The following is a 14,085-nucleotide window of genomic DNA, read 5'->3' on the forward strand; positions in this document are numbered from 1 at the left end:
TTCTGGATCTTTTCTCCCCTAACGACCATCTGATATCGTGTGATCTGAACAGACCCGGTTAGAGCATTCTGACAGAGGGGAATGTCTCTTCAACCGTGTCTATCATGATCCTTTTGGGCCCGGTTAAAAAGTCAACAGGTGTTCCCAGCTCTGGGACAGGGCTTACTGCCCCCCCCCCCCCTTTTTTTTTAAAGCTCGTTGAATGGAAAGATGGATTCCTTTTACATTTGGAAATATGTGGTCACTCCCCCTTTTTGGATGGAATCAAAGGACTGATATTACAGTGCGGCATGTCTGAAGCAAATTCATGTCCCTTGTCTTTCTGTAAGTCTGTCATTCCAATCACAAAGCCTTATGACAAAACCGTGCTGGGTCAAACACTGAACCGATTGAGCACTGGTCAGTTCCCTTGGCACACTTGGGTTTGGTCCTCCATTCGGACCGGCCTTCTGGACCGATCTTGTGGTCACTACCAAAGGCGCCTTTTCCCTCCTCTGCTGCTCCTCCTTAACCTATTTAATTGAAGTGAGAAGCTGAACAGGACCAAACCTCAAATTGGCTCTGGTGTGACAGAGCAGCGGGGTTCTGGGTGGAAAAATAATCCTCTTAAGTTCTGTTTGATGAATGCACCATATTCTCAATGTCTCTATCCAGACAAAAGAAAAATGTCTTCCTGATACTCTGTGTAATGACTTGCTTACCTGCTCACTCAGGCATCTTCAGGGCCTTATTGTCTCGATGCCTTTTCCACAAGGCCCCTACTGTGGTCTGCCGGGTCCTGATTCACCTCCGTGTATCAGGCAGGCGTGGTACGGTTCCCTGCGTGGGATTCAGTCTTGGCAGTCTTTTTTTTTCTTGTCTCAAACGCTAGGAAAGCCGGTGCATCCGTCACTGCGGGGGCTAACTGACAAGTTCTCTACAGGTTCTCTCATTTTGGCCATTTCAAAACTCCACCACGAACCATCGATCGCAGGGGATCCTAATGAGCCAGATGGGAACAGGTGTCTTGCCAACCTCTTTCGGCAGGAGAGCGGTTCCACCACAGTCCGCTGGGACTCAGCGTCCATTCAAAGCCAGTGTTTCTAACTCTCCAACATGAGAGACACAAGAGAGGCTTATTGCCCTGCTGGTGTTTCTTTTTTAGATTTTTGAACATTTTCTTTCTGGGGAAGTGAAACCACTAAAGGGACCCGTAAGGCTGTAGCGTCCTGGGAACTGAGCTCGACCGTGCCATGAGAGCTGACATAGAACGTTTCATTGTGTCGTAGACAACCAAAAGGTTAAAACCTTAACGGTTGGTTGTATGGACATGAAGCCAGCCTCGGCCGTCTTCCTCCTATTGTGCTTTCTGAAGTCAACCACTGCAGCATGGAGATCTTAATGAGCTGAGGCCTTTTTGTCTGTGACAACCCTGTCTTCCTTTTCCACTGTCTCTGTAACTTCTTGATGCTTTTCCATCTCCAATGGATTTTCTCCACAGGCCTGTTGCATTCGCCTCAGCGGATAGAGTTTCTCTTGTTTTCAGCTGGACGCTGAATAAAGGTTTGTGTGTGCGTGGGGTGCTGGGTGAGGTGATGCTGGCTCGTGTTCAAAGCAAGATGTTCAGTGCCTTAAAAAACACCCTCAGTCTACTGTGAGTGTACTGTCCACACACACACACCGTTAAGTGAGCTTTTCATTGTCAATCGCTGGCTCGCCTAAACACAAATGACCATGTTTAACGGCATGCCAGGTATCCTCTCTCATACCACAGAACACAGTATTCGCTAGTGACTGTCACACACGTGCATGTGGCCTGTGGGCCATCTCTCAAGTAGTCTCTAAAATGCTGTGTTCTCCCCTTGCAGGGTTCTATGGCATAACGCCTTCGCTCCCATTCAGCCAGTCCCTGGGGAGGAGCACAGCGTTCTGACACCCCGTTGCCACTTTCCACAGCTCGAGGTAAACCAGGAAGCGGCCGGCAGGAGCCATGCCCGCGCTGGCCACCGGAGTCGGCCATGAGCCAGGTACTGAACGGATCCCACCCCCCTTATCCTTTTTTCATTCACATTTTTTAGGTCTACCCTCCCTCAGTTCACAAACCGGATTAATTGTCATCTCAGCCTTTTTTCAGGTTATATACATTAAGAACATTTATATTTATGCTTAATGGTCGACTACGTCGTCAACATGCACACACAGAGGACCCAACAAAGATAGCGGGACCAAAGCAGAACACCCGCTGTGTCTCGCTCTGATGGATAAAGAGCGTGTGCTCTTCTCAGCTTTTTTAACAGTTGCCATAGCCCCATCTGTCCTGGAAAATGTGTGCAGACAAAGTAGAAAGCCAGACCATCAATTACGATTAGAGTCATTTTGGGCAATTACCGGCAAGGGCTCAGGTTTCCAAGTAAAACCTGTAAACACTCCATGGGCCCGTCTCTTGTGCTATCCCCCTGATGGTCCCGTGAAGTTTGGCGTGCAGGTGGAACACAATGACCGCTCACCAATCCTCACAGGCATATTAAGAACGTTAGGCAGAAACGAATGCACCTCTCCTATTTCATCAGCAGGTTTTTGGATCTGCTCATTATTGGAGTTGTTTTGAGAGCAAACACGTGGGCAGACAAACAGAGGGCCCATGTAAAATCATACCAGTTCTCTCTAGCTTTCGGCCCAAATAAACAAAAGACCTCTATGAATTAGATTCTAATAAATCTAGGGAAGAAAAATAAAAAGAAGTGAGAAAATAAATGTGTTCGATAAGTGACCTTTTTAATATATGACATGGGAAGTGTTGGTGAACGTGTCCTGGTGATTGGGTTACCGTGGACACGTTCAACTGTGTGACCTTCATGAAGGCTTTGGTAGCAAATTTGGCCCTGTGCCTATCTGATCTACAAACGCACAACCGTTCACGATGTTATAAGGCGGCCAAAAAGAGACAGAAAATTAGCTTTTAATTGTGCAAATTAAAATCAAATTTTTATTGTGATTTAGATCTTTGTAACACCTCGCAGGGAGGATCGTGGGATGACCAGACCGCCACTGTATAGTCACTTCTCCCGTTCGACCGGGATGGAGTTCGGTTGTGGGCTCGGCCGGGAACAGATAGCTGTTAAGCATTTGCTCCATTTGGCCCGACTTGTCTGACTTTATTCAGCCCCCACTTTGGGATCTTCAGACAGTGGAACCATTCCTCCGTCTGCTACGCACCATTTATCTCCCCACTGAGCTACTTATGTGCAAGGTTAAGTTTCCAGATTTGACTGTACTTTTTTGTAGCATTTATAAGTAAGTGCAATCCCTACACTTCTTTACATGTAGAAAAAGAGCCCCCCAAGGCGTGCGTGCGCAAGCAAGATGAATGAGTTAATGACCACTAAAATGTCCTCCTTCTGCATCCTGTTCCACATGTGTCTGAATATTCCTGTTTAGTGTCACGTGGGACCTGTAGTTGGTGGAGTTTTACCTCTCCCCATCTCTTAATGAGGGCTGTGCAGTAATGACAGCTTGTAGTCTGCGGATGAGGAGCTCTCTCAATCGATCACTTTCCCATCACAGACCCTCAGACAAACAACATCTGGCGGATGTCACTCGGAGGTCAGCGAGTGGGTAGCCCCATTTCCTCCCTTCTTCTGCAGATATGTGATTGCCGTATTTGTGGGGGAGAGTTAGAGTGGGGTGATATTGGTGATTTAGAGCCAAAGACTTCTGCACCAATAGCTAGCTTAAAATCTCTCTACGATAGTAGTGGTCAAGGCCTTGAGTCTAAATGTTTGGTGCTCCTTTGTGCATCACTATGTCACAGAGCCCAGTTCCTTAGAATGAATGAAAATAGCAATATAAGACACGCCAAGTGTCTAACCCTTCAGTATATTCTTTTTATTTTGGAATCCTCTCTCCGGTCCTATCATTATTCTGGAGGGCTTGTCCCTAAACAATGCCGATGGGCCACATATCCTGCTATCGTAGCCGGTGATTTGATGAGTCCTGAGGATGCATGGCTAAAGAACAGACAAGACAGTCAGACCGGTTGTCCCCATCAACAGTGTTTATTAATGTCACCTATTTGTAAAGAAGAAACAAACTGTTCATTTTTGTATGTGCCTGTCCTTTCTCTAACAGCAATAACTGCTTGTTACACAGATCCTCTGGTTTGTCAGATTGACGTAAATTGAGATGAACTGAACTCGCAAGAACCTTCATGAAAATTAGGTGGTTAGTTGAATCTGATATGTAAAACTGTGGCCAGCTACCTGATTCAGTAAATAGAGCAAGATACATGTAATCACTGAAATCTGGAGGTTTTTAATGGACTAGTTTTCCCAATATTGATGCTTATTCAACTACTGGCTGACAAAGCCCCCTCCTGCCCCCCATGTGCCATTAGACTCTGCATGGTGCCACTTAAACCGTACCCGAAACCAACCCAACGGCGTGCTCTGGAGCAGGCACTTTTGAAGGCCCCGATTCCTCTTTTATGAACCATATTAAAGTTAACAGTGTTATTCCAGGCCGTACCTGCGTGTTCTATTAAGGTTTACGGCCCTTGCACTGCATTTAAAGATAAGGGTGGTTCGGACATGCACAGCTGCAGAGGAGGTGGGCGACACTCGCATGCAAGACAACACATGGAAACCTTGCAATGGGACTATGCGTTTACCAGACCCGCCAACAAATGACTGGCTCCATGTGTGCATGTTTGTGCGGGAGCAATAGATGAGCGATTCCAGCCATTGTATTCTCTCTAAGCTTCAACTCCCCCTGGTTGGAAAAGGTGATGGCTGTGTAATGATTCTAGGTAATGAGATGCAGACACTCCTACAGCGAGGCACTTTGTGACTTTGTAAGTTAAAACACAATGCGATATGATAACAATATGGTATTTATTTTTATTTTCCTGTCAAGGTTAACAGTCCATTTTTCCATCCTAATGTCTTAAATCCAGAGCATCTGGCCTCGTCATAGGGAAAGGTTGGGGGCGGACTTTGTCTATGGTGGTGGGTGGGGTGGGGTGGGGGTGGTGTTCCTTTGGGGCCTTCCATTTGTTGTGATCCCTGGCCAGCAGCCGGCCCTGTGCCACAGCTATACAGTACTGAAATATAACGATTGGTTGCCACTGGAAGGTCCCCCTTCTTCCAATAAAATCAGTACAAAATGTTCCACATCATTGTAGAAAATGAATGAAAACACAGCCAAAGGAAGCATTTTTTGAAGAAAGAAACCAAGTGAGTGTAGCTGAGATTGAGGAACAATGACTTTTATTTGTTTTGTATACAAAGAATTCTTTCTATTTTTGTTGATCTTCTGCCAAGGCACACATGCTACTAAATCTGTCACTGGAAGGCGTTACGTGCATACTTGCATTAGAAAAGAACCTGAGAGGAGCTTTACAAGCCTGTGCGCTGTTTGACACCCGGGGCGGCGGTATGTTGAGTAATGGTCTGAGACTCTGAGAGATAGATGGCAAAAAAAGTCTGAATGCAAATGCTAAGCGTAATTTTGTGCCGGCTTTGGCCTTTCAGGTGGTATTTGATCATCCGCTACCAATGTCCTTTGCTGAAAAATAAGTGGCTGGCCTGGCTTTGCACGGACAATGCAGGCCAGAAGGAGAGTCTGACATTGGTCCGAGGTGGCAGAGGTGGCAGGTCGTTTGGACGTGGCCAGGCTGTTGTGGCGGCGTCTGAGTTTTGCATACTAATGGTACAGTGGATTTAAGCTCTGGCTACTTGGGACGGGCATAACATTGACCTTTCATCTCCATGAAAGAGGGGTTCTGGATGTCCACTACCAAACTCTACCTTCCCACAGACATCTGTACCTTCCCTCCTGTTTCTATCATTTTGTTTATATATTCATAACCTCTTTCCCCTACTATCAATTTGTCTCACTTGTCATCGTTTCTTACATTATATATTATTTGTGATTTAGAGGGAAGTTCCAACTGCTCAGACCTGGAATGGATTTCTGGTTCCCGTACTTCTACTCCAGCCAGGTTGTAGGTACCTCCAATGGAGCCTCACTCATGTGATGGTTAGAACCGGCACTCTAAAGGACCCAGCTGACTATATGCATTACATTTTGCTGATTGGACTTGTACTTTTGTACCAAGCTTGGTTTTCAATGTGTTGACAGTCCTTTGAAAGTGTAAAGGTGTGACGAAGCATGGAGCAGAGAACGGGCGGAGATAGAGTCCCGCAACCTGGGTTCTCTATACGCCCCGTGGAGGAAGCATGATCTCAGCAAAGGATCTCGGATTTTTTCTAGGTTCCGAAAAGACACACAGGCAGAGTTGAGCCTGCGGTAGCTAGACCGTCAACATATGATCAGAGGGACGGTTGATTGGACCTGGACCGGCCCACTGCGCCCTCTGAAGTAGGTTTTTCATGCTGTGGAGCTCGAAAATCTTGCAAAAGCCACTCACATTTTTTTACCCCTCACCAAATGATGGAGCTATACTGAGACCGCCACTGCTCTCATTGCGAGTTATGTTTTAAAGATCACAGTGTCTGCTTAGGTAATGAGGCATTTTGAGTAATTCTATATCATTTTATGTCTGGCAGGTGACATGGTCGCTCAATAGACACAGCCATTGCGGTGCTTTCCCTGCTTCTTTGCTAAGAGGATAGTTTTCAAAGTGGTAAGGCCGTAGTAAGTCTTCGGGACAGAAGCTCTTCGAGGGAAGCGGGCTGATGATGTAACAGTCCTGTGTTCGCTGTGAACAGGCCCTAAACATTTCTCCTTTTGTTTGGCACCTGACTCGGGCTAAATCCATCTTCCCGCCCACTGTCTGTCTCAACTTCCTTCCCTCAGAGAAAAAGGTGTTTACACTAGAGCAGGAGTGATCATCGCTGTGATTGTTATTTTTGCTGTTGTGCCTTTCATGGTTTTCTTCGTCCATCTGCACGCACGCTTTAATCAGATGTTGTTTATCGCTGTCTATCTCCGACATTGTGTTAATTTGCTGATTCTGGCTTCAATTTGACTTCCTGTCGCAGCTCTGTGCCTGTCCTCCACTCTCGGATGGAGAGTTAGGGGGTAAATCGAGCCATGAGTGGATTAAGCGACTCACTCGTCGGCTGCTTTTCTTCCCACCGCCCTGCCATCATTTGTTCTGTACAAATGACCTCTGCACGTTGACAATGAAGTGTTGAAATACTGAGCGTGTTGTCACGGTTCTCTTCACCCTGATATATGAGGGAGTTCAATAACTCATTCGGGAAAATGTGAAGGGGGGGAATTTAGTCGAAAACCATTGTTCATTTCCTATATCCGAACAAATTAATTTCCAGCAGAAAGATTCTGTGTGTGGTTTGTGTACAATATGGAAGTGGGTTCCCCCGACAAGTCTTGGCTAGATAGATTAATGTGTCTCAGCAGACCACCCCCCTTTACTTACACACCTCGTCTGGTGTGTAAGTGAAAGGGGGTAATAGTTAAGAAACCATACAAATCTGTGTTTGTAGATTAATCCCTGTAATTTCATTGTCTTGCTTTGCCCTTCATCATTATCATCATGTTTAATGCATTTTACTGTCTGGGGTTTACTGTGTGTTTTTACAAAAAAGGGATCTCTAAGAGATCCTTTGTCCGCTGTTTAGATGGAGGCATGAGAGGGGGAAATGCCGTTTGGCAGTTGAAGTGGTCACTTGCTGTGTGCGGGAAGCTTTGGAGGCCCCGGGCCTCTCCGGTTTCTCCGAGACTGTCTGTTCGTTTCGGGCCATACGGCGCAACATTACGCAGATTCTTCAGGTTCTCTGGACATGGGCGGGGCAGTGCGAGCCACAACAGAGCCTCGTGGTCCACTACAAGACAATAGCCGCTCGGCTACACACACAGCCGCCGCACAAGAGGGTGCAGAAGAGTCCGGCCAAAACAAACCAAAGGAAGCCAGACCATCCCTGAGTGAAACAAAATCGGTCCACCCTTTAGCGGTGAAGGCGCGATCTGTTCCCTTTCTTCTTCCCCCCCTCTCTCATTTTGTCCCCCAATATTTGTGCTGGGCATGGTTTATGATGTCACAGACCTATGTGTATGTGTCTATACATCTGGACATGGATTAAGTTCTCTTTTTCCACTTTTTACAGTGTCCACACAGTAATTGCAACACCACTGTGGTAAATGTTTGGCTCATTTCCCTTCCTCTCCCTCCATCTCTCCTCCTTGTCTGTCCAGCCATGCATTCTTAGATTTAATTTCAGCTTTGCAGAGTCTTTGTTTAGCACTTGGCTCCTCAACTGCTCGTTCTCTGTTGTTTTAAACTGGGTTTTTTGTCTGGTTCATAGGGTTCAACCTGACATTGCGACCCCCAGAAGGTGAGCACAGTGGTAGCCTGTCTTTATATACGCTTTTATGTTGATCATTTCTGGGTCTGCCATAGTGCTTCGTCTATGAGTTTTCCCAGCATGGATAAGGAGGAATTGTTGTCGTAAGAAATAAAGAATTGTATCATTGACAGTGTAGAAAGAAGGGGAGACTTGGCACCTGGGGAGAGAAATGCTTAGATACTCACTCTCTCCTTTCTTCCCTCGCTCGCTCCCTTCATCCCCTCCTACGGTATCCCGGTATCTCACCGCTGACGATAGTAATGACATCTACCCGCACATACACGCATTCACACTTTTTACCACCATTTCTACACCCCTTATCTAATTTCTCTAACAATAATTTCTTCATATATATGTGTGTGTATATATATATATATATATGCATACGTGGGCTCAGTCAGTCAGACGCGTGGGCTCAGTCAGACGCGTCTCCCCAGCCAAGTGCTCAGAGCTGCACACACTTGCGTAACCAAATCAGAGAGCGTGCCAGTTCAGTCAGCCAACAACGTTAGCCATTGTTTTCAATCAATCATCTTCAGCTACCAAATGTGGATTATTAAAAGGGTCTTTGATGGAAAACCAAACCAGCTTGACTGCATTCTGTAAGAGGCTGACCGTTTTAAAGTGTCCACTGGTTTCCACCCGCTTTGACACTGCTCTCAATCAGTGGGGCTCCAGGACTGTTGTGCTTGAAAGGAGGCCCCTGCTCACTCGCTGTATTTGTGCCTCAGTTTCTTCCCGCAGTTTAATCTCCAAACCATCAGCTGCCCCATCGGTTTCTCTATGAAGCAAAGTAGAAGTAGTCTATTTAAAAAAAAACGTTTTATAAGACGTGTATGAAGGCCTTTCATGAGTTCTTCTGAATGGTCTCAGATTTGTTCATTGAGCTGTTAACATGCAACCTGATTTTGCCATACTCGCCAATAACTGTGGCTCATACTAATGTCCACTGTCCTTGTGGGTGTTGAAATAAAAAAAAGTATTTCATTTTTAAACACAATTTTTTTTGCTGACATCAGCCCCACAGAGTTCATTTTTAGTTTCTGCTTAGCAAACCCACATGCTCTTGCTCATGCTCCTGACTGAAACTTATGAGGCATTGTTTGCAGGTTCGATCCATGCACGATTGAACACATGCTTTGGAAGGCTTCCCATTCAGTTTATGGTAAAAAAATGAGAGCCAATATAAAACTTTTGAACTGATCAGAAAGTGTCCCAACATAGTTTTGTTAGGGGGAAAGGTCATTTCGGATTGGTGTTAGGATATGGGTGATTGTCAGACAACAGGAAAGGCTTGGACAATAGTAGCAGAGGCTTGGGGGGTTGCTTTATTTATCCTATTCCCTCCAGCTTCAAACAAAACAAATCAAAACTATTTTTTTTGGGAGGGGGGGTGTATTGGACAAACAAATCAAAAAGATCTAAGAATGAAAATGACGTGTGTTTTTGCTGTCCTGTTTTGATGGTGTTTATGAATGTCTGCACTTATACAGCAGCTATGCTCTATTTGTTATCCAACTACAGATGTACATATATCTTTTTCTAGTAGGGTTTTGCCACGTATGACAATGCATGAATGCCTGCCTTAATTCTCTCACTGCCATGCCCCCCCCATCCCCATCCGCAGGTCTGTATGAGCTGCTGGCGGCTCTGCCCTCCCAGCTGCAGCCCCATTTGAGCCGCCCCGAGGACAACACCTTCCTCCAGAACATGTTTGGGGAGAGAAGTCTCCAGACACTGGTCAAGGTAAAGCGAGATCAGAACGCAGTCACATCAGGCTTTTTCCACGGTTTCATATATTGTGATTTAAAGAACAACAATTAGATAAGAACAAATAATTCCTTTTTAGACAAAAATGACCGTCCGTTAATCTGAACGCAACAGCTTCTCCACAAGGTCAGAGAATCAGTTCCAATGAAAACGGGTTGGTGGCAGGTTGTCTCACTGTATTGCTAATGTTATATTAGAAATATGATACAAGTAATGCTACTAATTGCATGATTCTCTGTGATTAATTGCATTGTTATGCACAAAATGCAATAAATAGTTAAGAATAATACAGCTGCGAAAAAGCACCTTATCTTAACACAGTAGCACCTAAAATATTTCAAGTAAATCTCAATTTTAACATTAATGTAATCAAATTAAATCTAAAACCACAGCTATTTGACACGGACATTGACGTTTTATCTACATTGCTATGCGAAAAAGTTTATGACCCTCCACGATTGTAACATAACCGTTTATTATTAAGTTTATTTTTTTAATCCGTTATAAATCCATTTTATTTTTTTAGTGAGCAGGTACCTGTGATTATGCATTGGTTTTCCCAGCTTGAAAAAGTGTCAAAGTTAACATGCTGATCAATAAGATTATTTTGGCCGAGATTAATGCGATAAAATGCACCTTCATCCAATCCCGCTTCATTCAGCTTCCTTTTGTGCAGTTTCTTTCACACATTGCTCAGTTTATTGTCATTGTCCAACAGCCTACCCACCCAGATCTTCCAACTCCCCCTCTCCAGCGTGAATGGGCTTTGGGTCCGTTTACTGCCTGTTAAATTGGATAGCTGCAGAGCTTATGGAAGAGACGAGCACGCTTTATAGCTTTATACGCTTGTAGACAGACTCCGGTAATGCCTTAACGTCATTCTCACTTGGGATCCTCCAATCGGCAGCCAAACAGTCTTCCTCTGCTCCCACTATTGAGAAGGGAACAGGAGGGCTTTTGTGCTTTTTAACCCAGCGTGTTTGTCAGCCACTATTCAGCCAGAAAATACGTGTTACCACTACTTTGCCTTCTCTTCTAGTTCCCTGATGTAACTCTGCAGGCTCTGGTCAATTTACTAAGAAAACCCCTCTAATTGTCAGAGCTACATTCACCTGTGTCCTTTGTATATGGTCCCCATTTTGAAAGAATGGCCAACACGTTTTTCATGTGCTGGTTTCCCCCTTTGGTGGTCTGTCTTTTTCTCCAGCCAGAATCATTATGTCACAGAGATGATTGAAAGAGAAAAATTGACATAATTTTCATCCCCTCCATTTTTGAAGAAGTATGTTTCTGTGTAAGTATGTTTGTTCAGGATCCAGGGTGGTAATGCGCCTATGTGAGCGTGTAAAAGTGCCTGAATTATGGCATACCTCAGACTCCTTCAGAAAACCCCGTCGGGTCTTGAGGAAACCAGGCGGGTTTCATTTGATGCTTGGATTGTTATGGATGGCCAACGTTTAAGGCCCCTTGAAGATGGATAATGATGGGCAGGGCCTACCCATGTTCAGGCTCTCATTCTCTGCGGGCCCCAAAGAAAACACTATGCAGTGTGGGCCAGAGTGATGCTAATGTAGGTGGCATTATGTTTCTGTGCTATTAGCCCTCTAACCGACCTCATTACACCTTGCTAAACTGTAAGCAATGTGTCGATGCTGTTGAAGCTAGAGGGCCATGTCCTCGCAGGCCCTCTAACTGGAGGACCGAAAGCTTGGCACCAGTCTTCAGAAGCAATTGTCGTGGCATCGCAAACAAAGAGTATCATTTTGCTAGTCTTGATTATACACAGAAATGAAAAAAAAAACACAATGCGCACAGTTGTATTAAGATGGACCACAATATCAACAAACTGAGTCAGTGGAATCATGGAAATTAGGGAAATGAGGCAAGAGCGACATTTATGTGGAGGATAAACTCTAATTATACCAAGCAGTCTTTGATCTCTGAGTAGCGGACATTGACGTGTTTTCTGGATCATACAAGTTAAAGCATTGAGAAGAGCCTGATGATCTGTAAAAAAGGCATTTTGTTGTTGTTGAATCTGCTTAAAGAAAGGGAGGCCCAACAAATTCTGCTTAGTGATTGTCAACAGCTGAAATGTCAGGTGTGTGTTGCTTATGTATGAAAGAAGGGTTTAATCCTACTTCAAGTGCCAGCTGGACGGTAAGTCGCCCTCACTTTGGGGCCCTGCACTTAAGTAAGTATTAGTTAACGTCCAGGCTAATGTGATCCATTTCACTATTGCTACCATGGCAGAATGAAACCTACTTCAAAGGACCACAATATTCCTCCAGTATGCATTTTTTTTACCTTTTCTGTTTCATTCAATGGGGAGAAACTGAGCTGCTTTTATCCCATGGGCCAAACAGACAGACAGGCCGTCTCGCCTTACATCCGAGACGAGCTTCAGGTGAACATGGCTAACGTCAGTGGCACGCCATTAATAAAACCTTAATTGTCCCCTTCCTCTTAATCCCCACTGCCAAATCTCCACAGGTTCCACTTTTCTCTGTGTAGGGGATACTTTGGGAAATGGCTAAACAGCCAAGCGAAAACACACTCATCATGTTAATCTGACATACTTGGCAATCCTGGTCGCTCATATGGAACCGTTCAAGCATCACCTGGGTAATTAGGAAGCATCAGTTACTGGTCAGCCCGTCTGGGGAAAAAGGGAAGGGACCAGAGAAAGAGGTGTCAAGGATGTGAAGAGACACAAGAAAGAAGACCTACATGAAGACCTAAACCCGACTCAATTTCTGTTTTCCCTCTCTTTCCCTCATCAGGTTGGGACAGCCTCTCACGTCCCCCCGCACTCACAATCCTATTAATATCAGAAATGAAACCAGTATTTTCTAATATCGTCTTTCAGCAGGGAGCGTGGCTCACGAGTTTGCCTCTTTTTTCAGATTTCTCATCGGGGGGGGGGCAGCATCAGAGCTAAAACGACGCAGACAGTTCCCCTCTTTCAAATTGAAGGAAGTTACTCAAGTGGGCTTTCTGTACATTTCACCACTCTCACTGTTCCTCTTCCAAGATGCAGATCTACAAAAAAAACACAGGAAATATAATTCAATACTCAATTTCCAACTGCCTCAGGTGGGACTCACTTTAAAGACCAAGTTTCTGTCAGCAGGCCTTTAGCCAGGCCCCAAGATCCCTCCTTTTGTGGTCAAGTCAGTTTTCCTTTAAATGCTTCTCCTGTTAGTTGCTAATAGGCTTGGCACTTGCAACATTGTTACACAGCATCATTTATGTGGGCTTGCCAGTTTGTTCTTTAGTGCTCCAGGCCTCTAATGACATGTAAAGGTGCTGCAGCTGAAGCTTGTACTCACGTGGAAAGTTTCAGCTATTTTTGGTAAATGAGCTAATTTCCAGACAAACTGGATTGTATTCCTGGAGTGCCAGACTTGGTATCCCATGAATAACTGGATCGCGCTGCAGGTAGCCCTCCAAATTTCATGACTCACCTAGTAATGTCAGTTAGTCCCGCTCCTTGACAGCCACAGATTTGCCCTTAGGGCACTTATCTTATCCTTTCCACACCTCAAAACATGCCATGCTCCAGGTCCCCATTACAGAGGAAGATCACAGTAAGGAAATTGTCCTAAATCACTTAATCTGCTGGAACAGCTCTCTGTGAGGCATTTAAGCCCCACACCCAGTCTGCACCAGTGGAACCTGGCTAATAGTCTGCTTTAGGACTGTAAACCTATACCACCTCAGAGATCCAGTCGTACTGTCTGTGGTCAGCACGTAATGCTCACTGGTCGCCTCTGATGTCTGTATTTATTATTTTGGGGGAAAAGGGATCCCTCACAGGGAATTAAGCTAATACCAGCAGGCTGTTTTGGGGAAGGGAGAGTCCAACCCTAAAAAGAGATAACCTTCCTATTCACAAAGCCTCCTGAGTCAACTCAGAGTAGATTTTTCTATTTCATACCGTGTTTGGTTTTGAAGTCAATTATAAGTAAATAATAATAAATAATATATAGAATAAATAACATTA

The 14,085-nt window shown here is 44.9% G+C and overlaps 1 protein-coding gene across 4 annotated transcripts in view; it reads left to right on the forward strand.

Moving 5' to 3' along the window:
• Positions 1 to 14,085, forward strand: part of mpp7a (MAGUK p55 scaffold protein 7a) — a 115,087-nt gene that overhangs the window by 16,705 nt on the left and 84,297 nt on the right. For 2 of the 4 annotated variants that reach the window (XM_062559242.1, XM_037456234.2), the window contains exons 2-4: positions 1,848 to 2,006; positions 8,268 to 8,297; positions 9,937 to 10,055. In XM_062559242.1, coding sequence (XP_062415226.1) covers positions 1,970 to 2,006; positions 8,268 to 8,297; positions 9,937 to 10,055 — 186 coding nt within the window. In that variant the 5' untranslated portion in view covers positions 1,848 to 1,969. The remainder of the gene's footprint in view (positions 1 to 1,847; positions 2,007 to 8,267; positions 8,298 to 9,936; positions 10,056 to 14,085) is intronic. The other 2 variants (XM_062559243.1, XM_037456235.2) reach the window with 1 other exon arrangement.

Source organism: Pungitius pungitius, chromosome 19 (genome assembly GCF_949316345.1).
Source record: "Pungitius pungitius chromosome 19, fPunPun2.1, whole genome shotgun sequence".
Taxonomy (NCBI): Eukaryota; Metazoa; Chordata; class Actinopteri; order Perciformes; family Gasterosteidae; genus Pungitius; species Pungitius pungitius.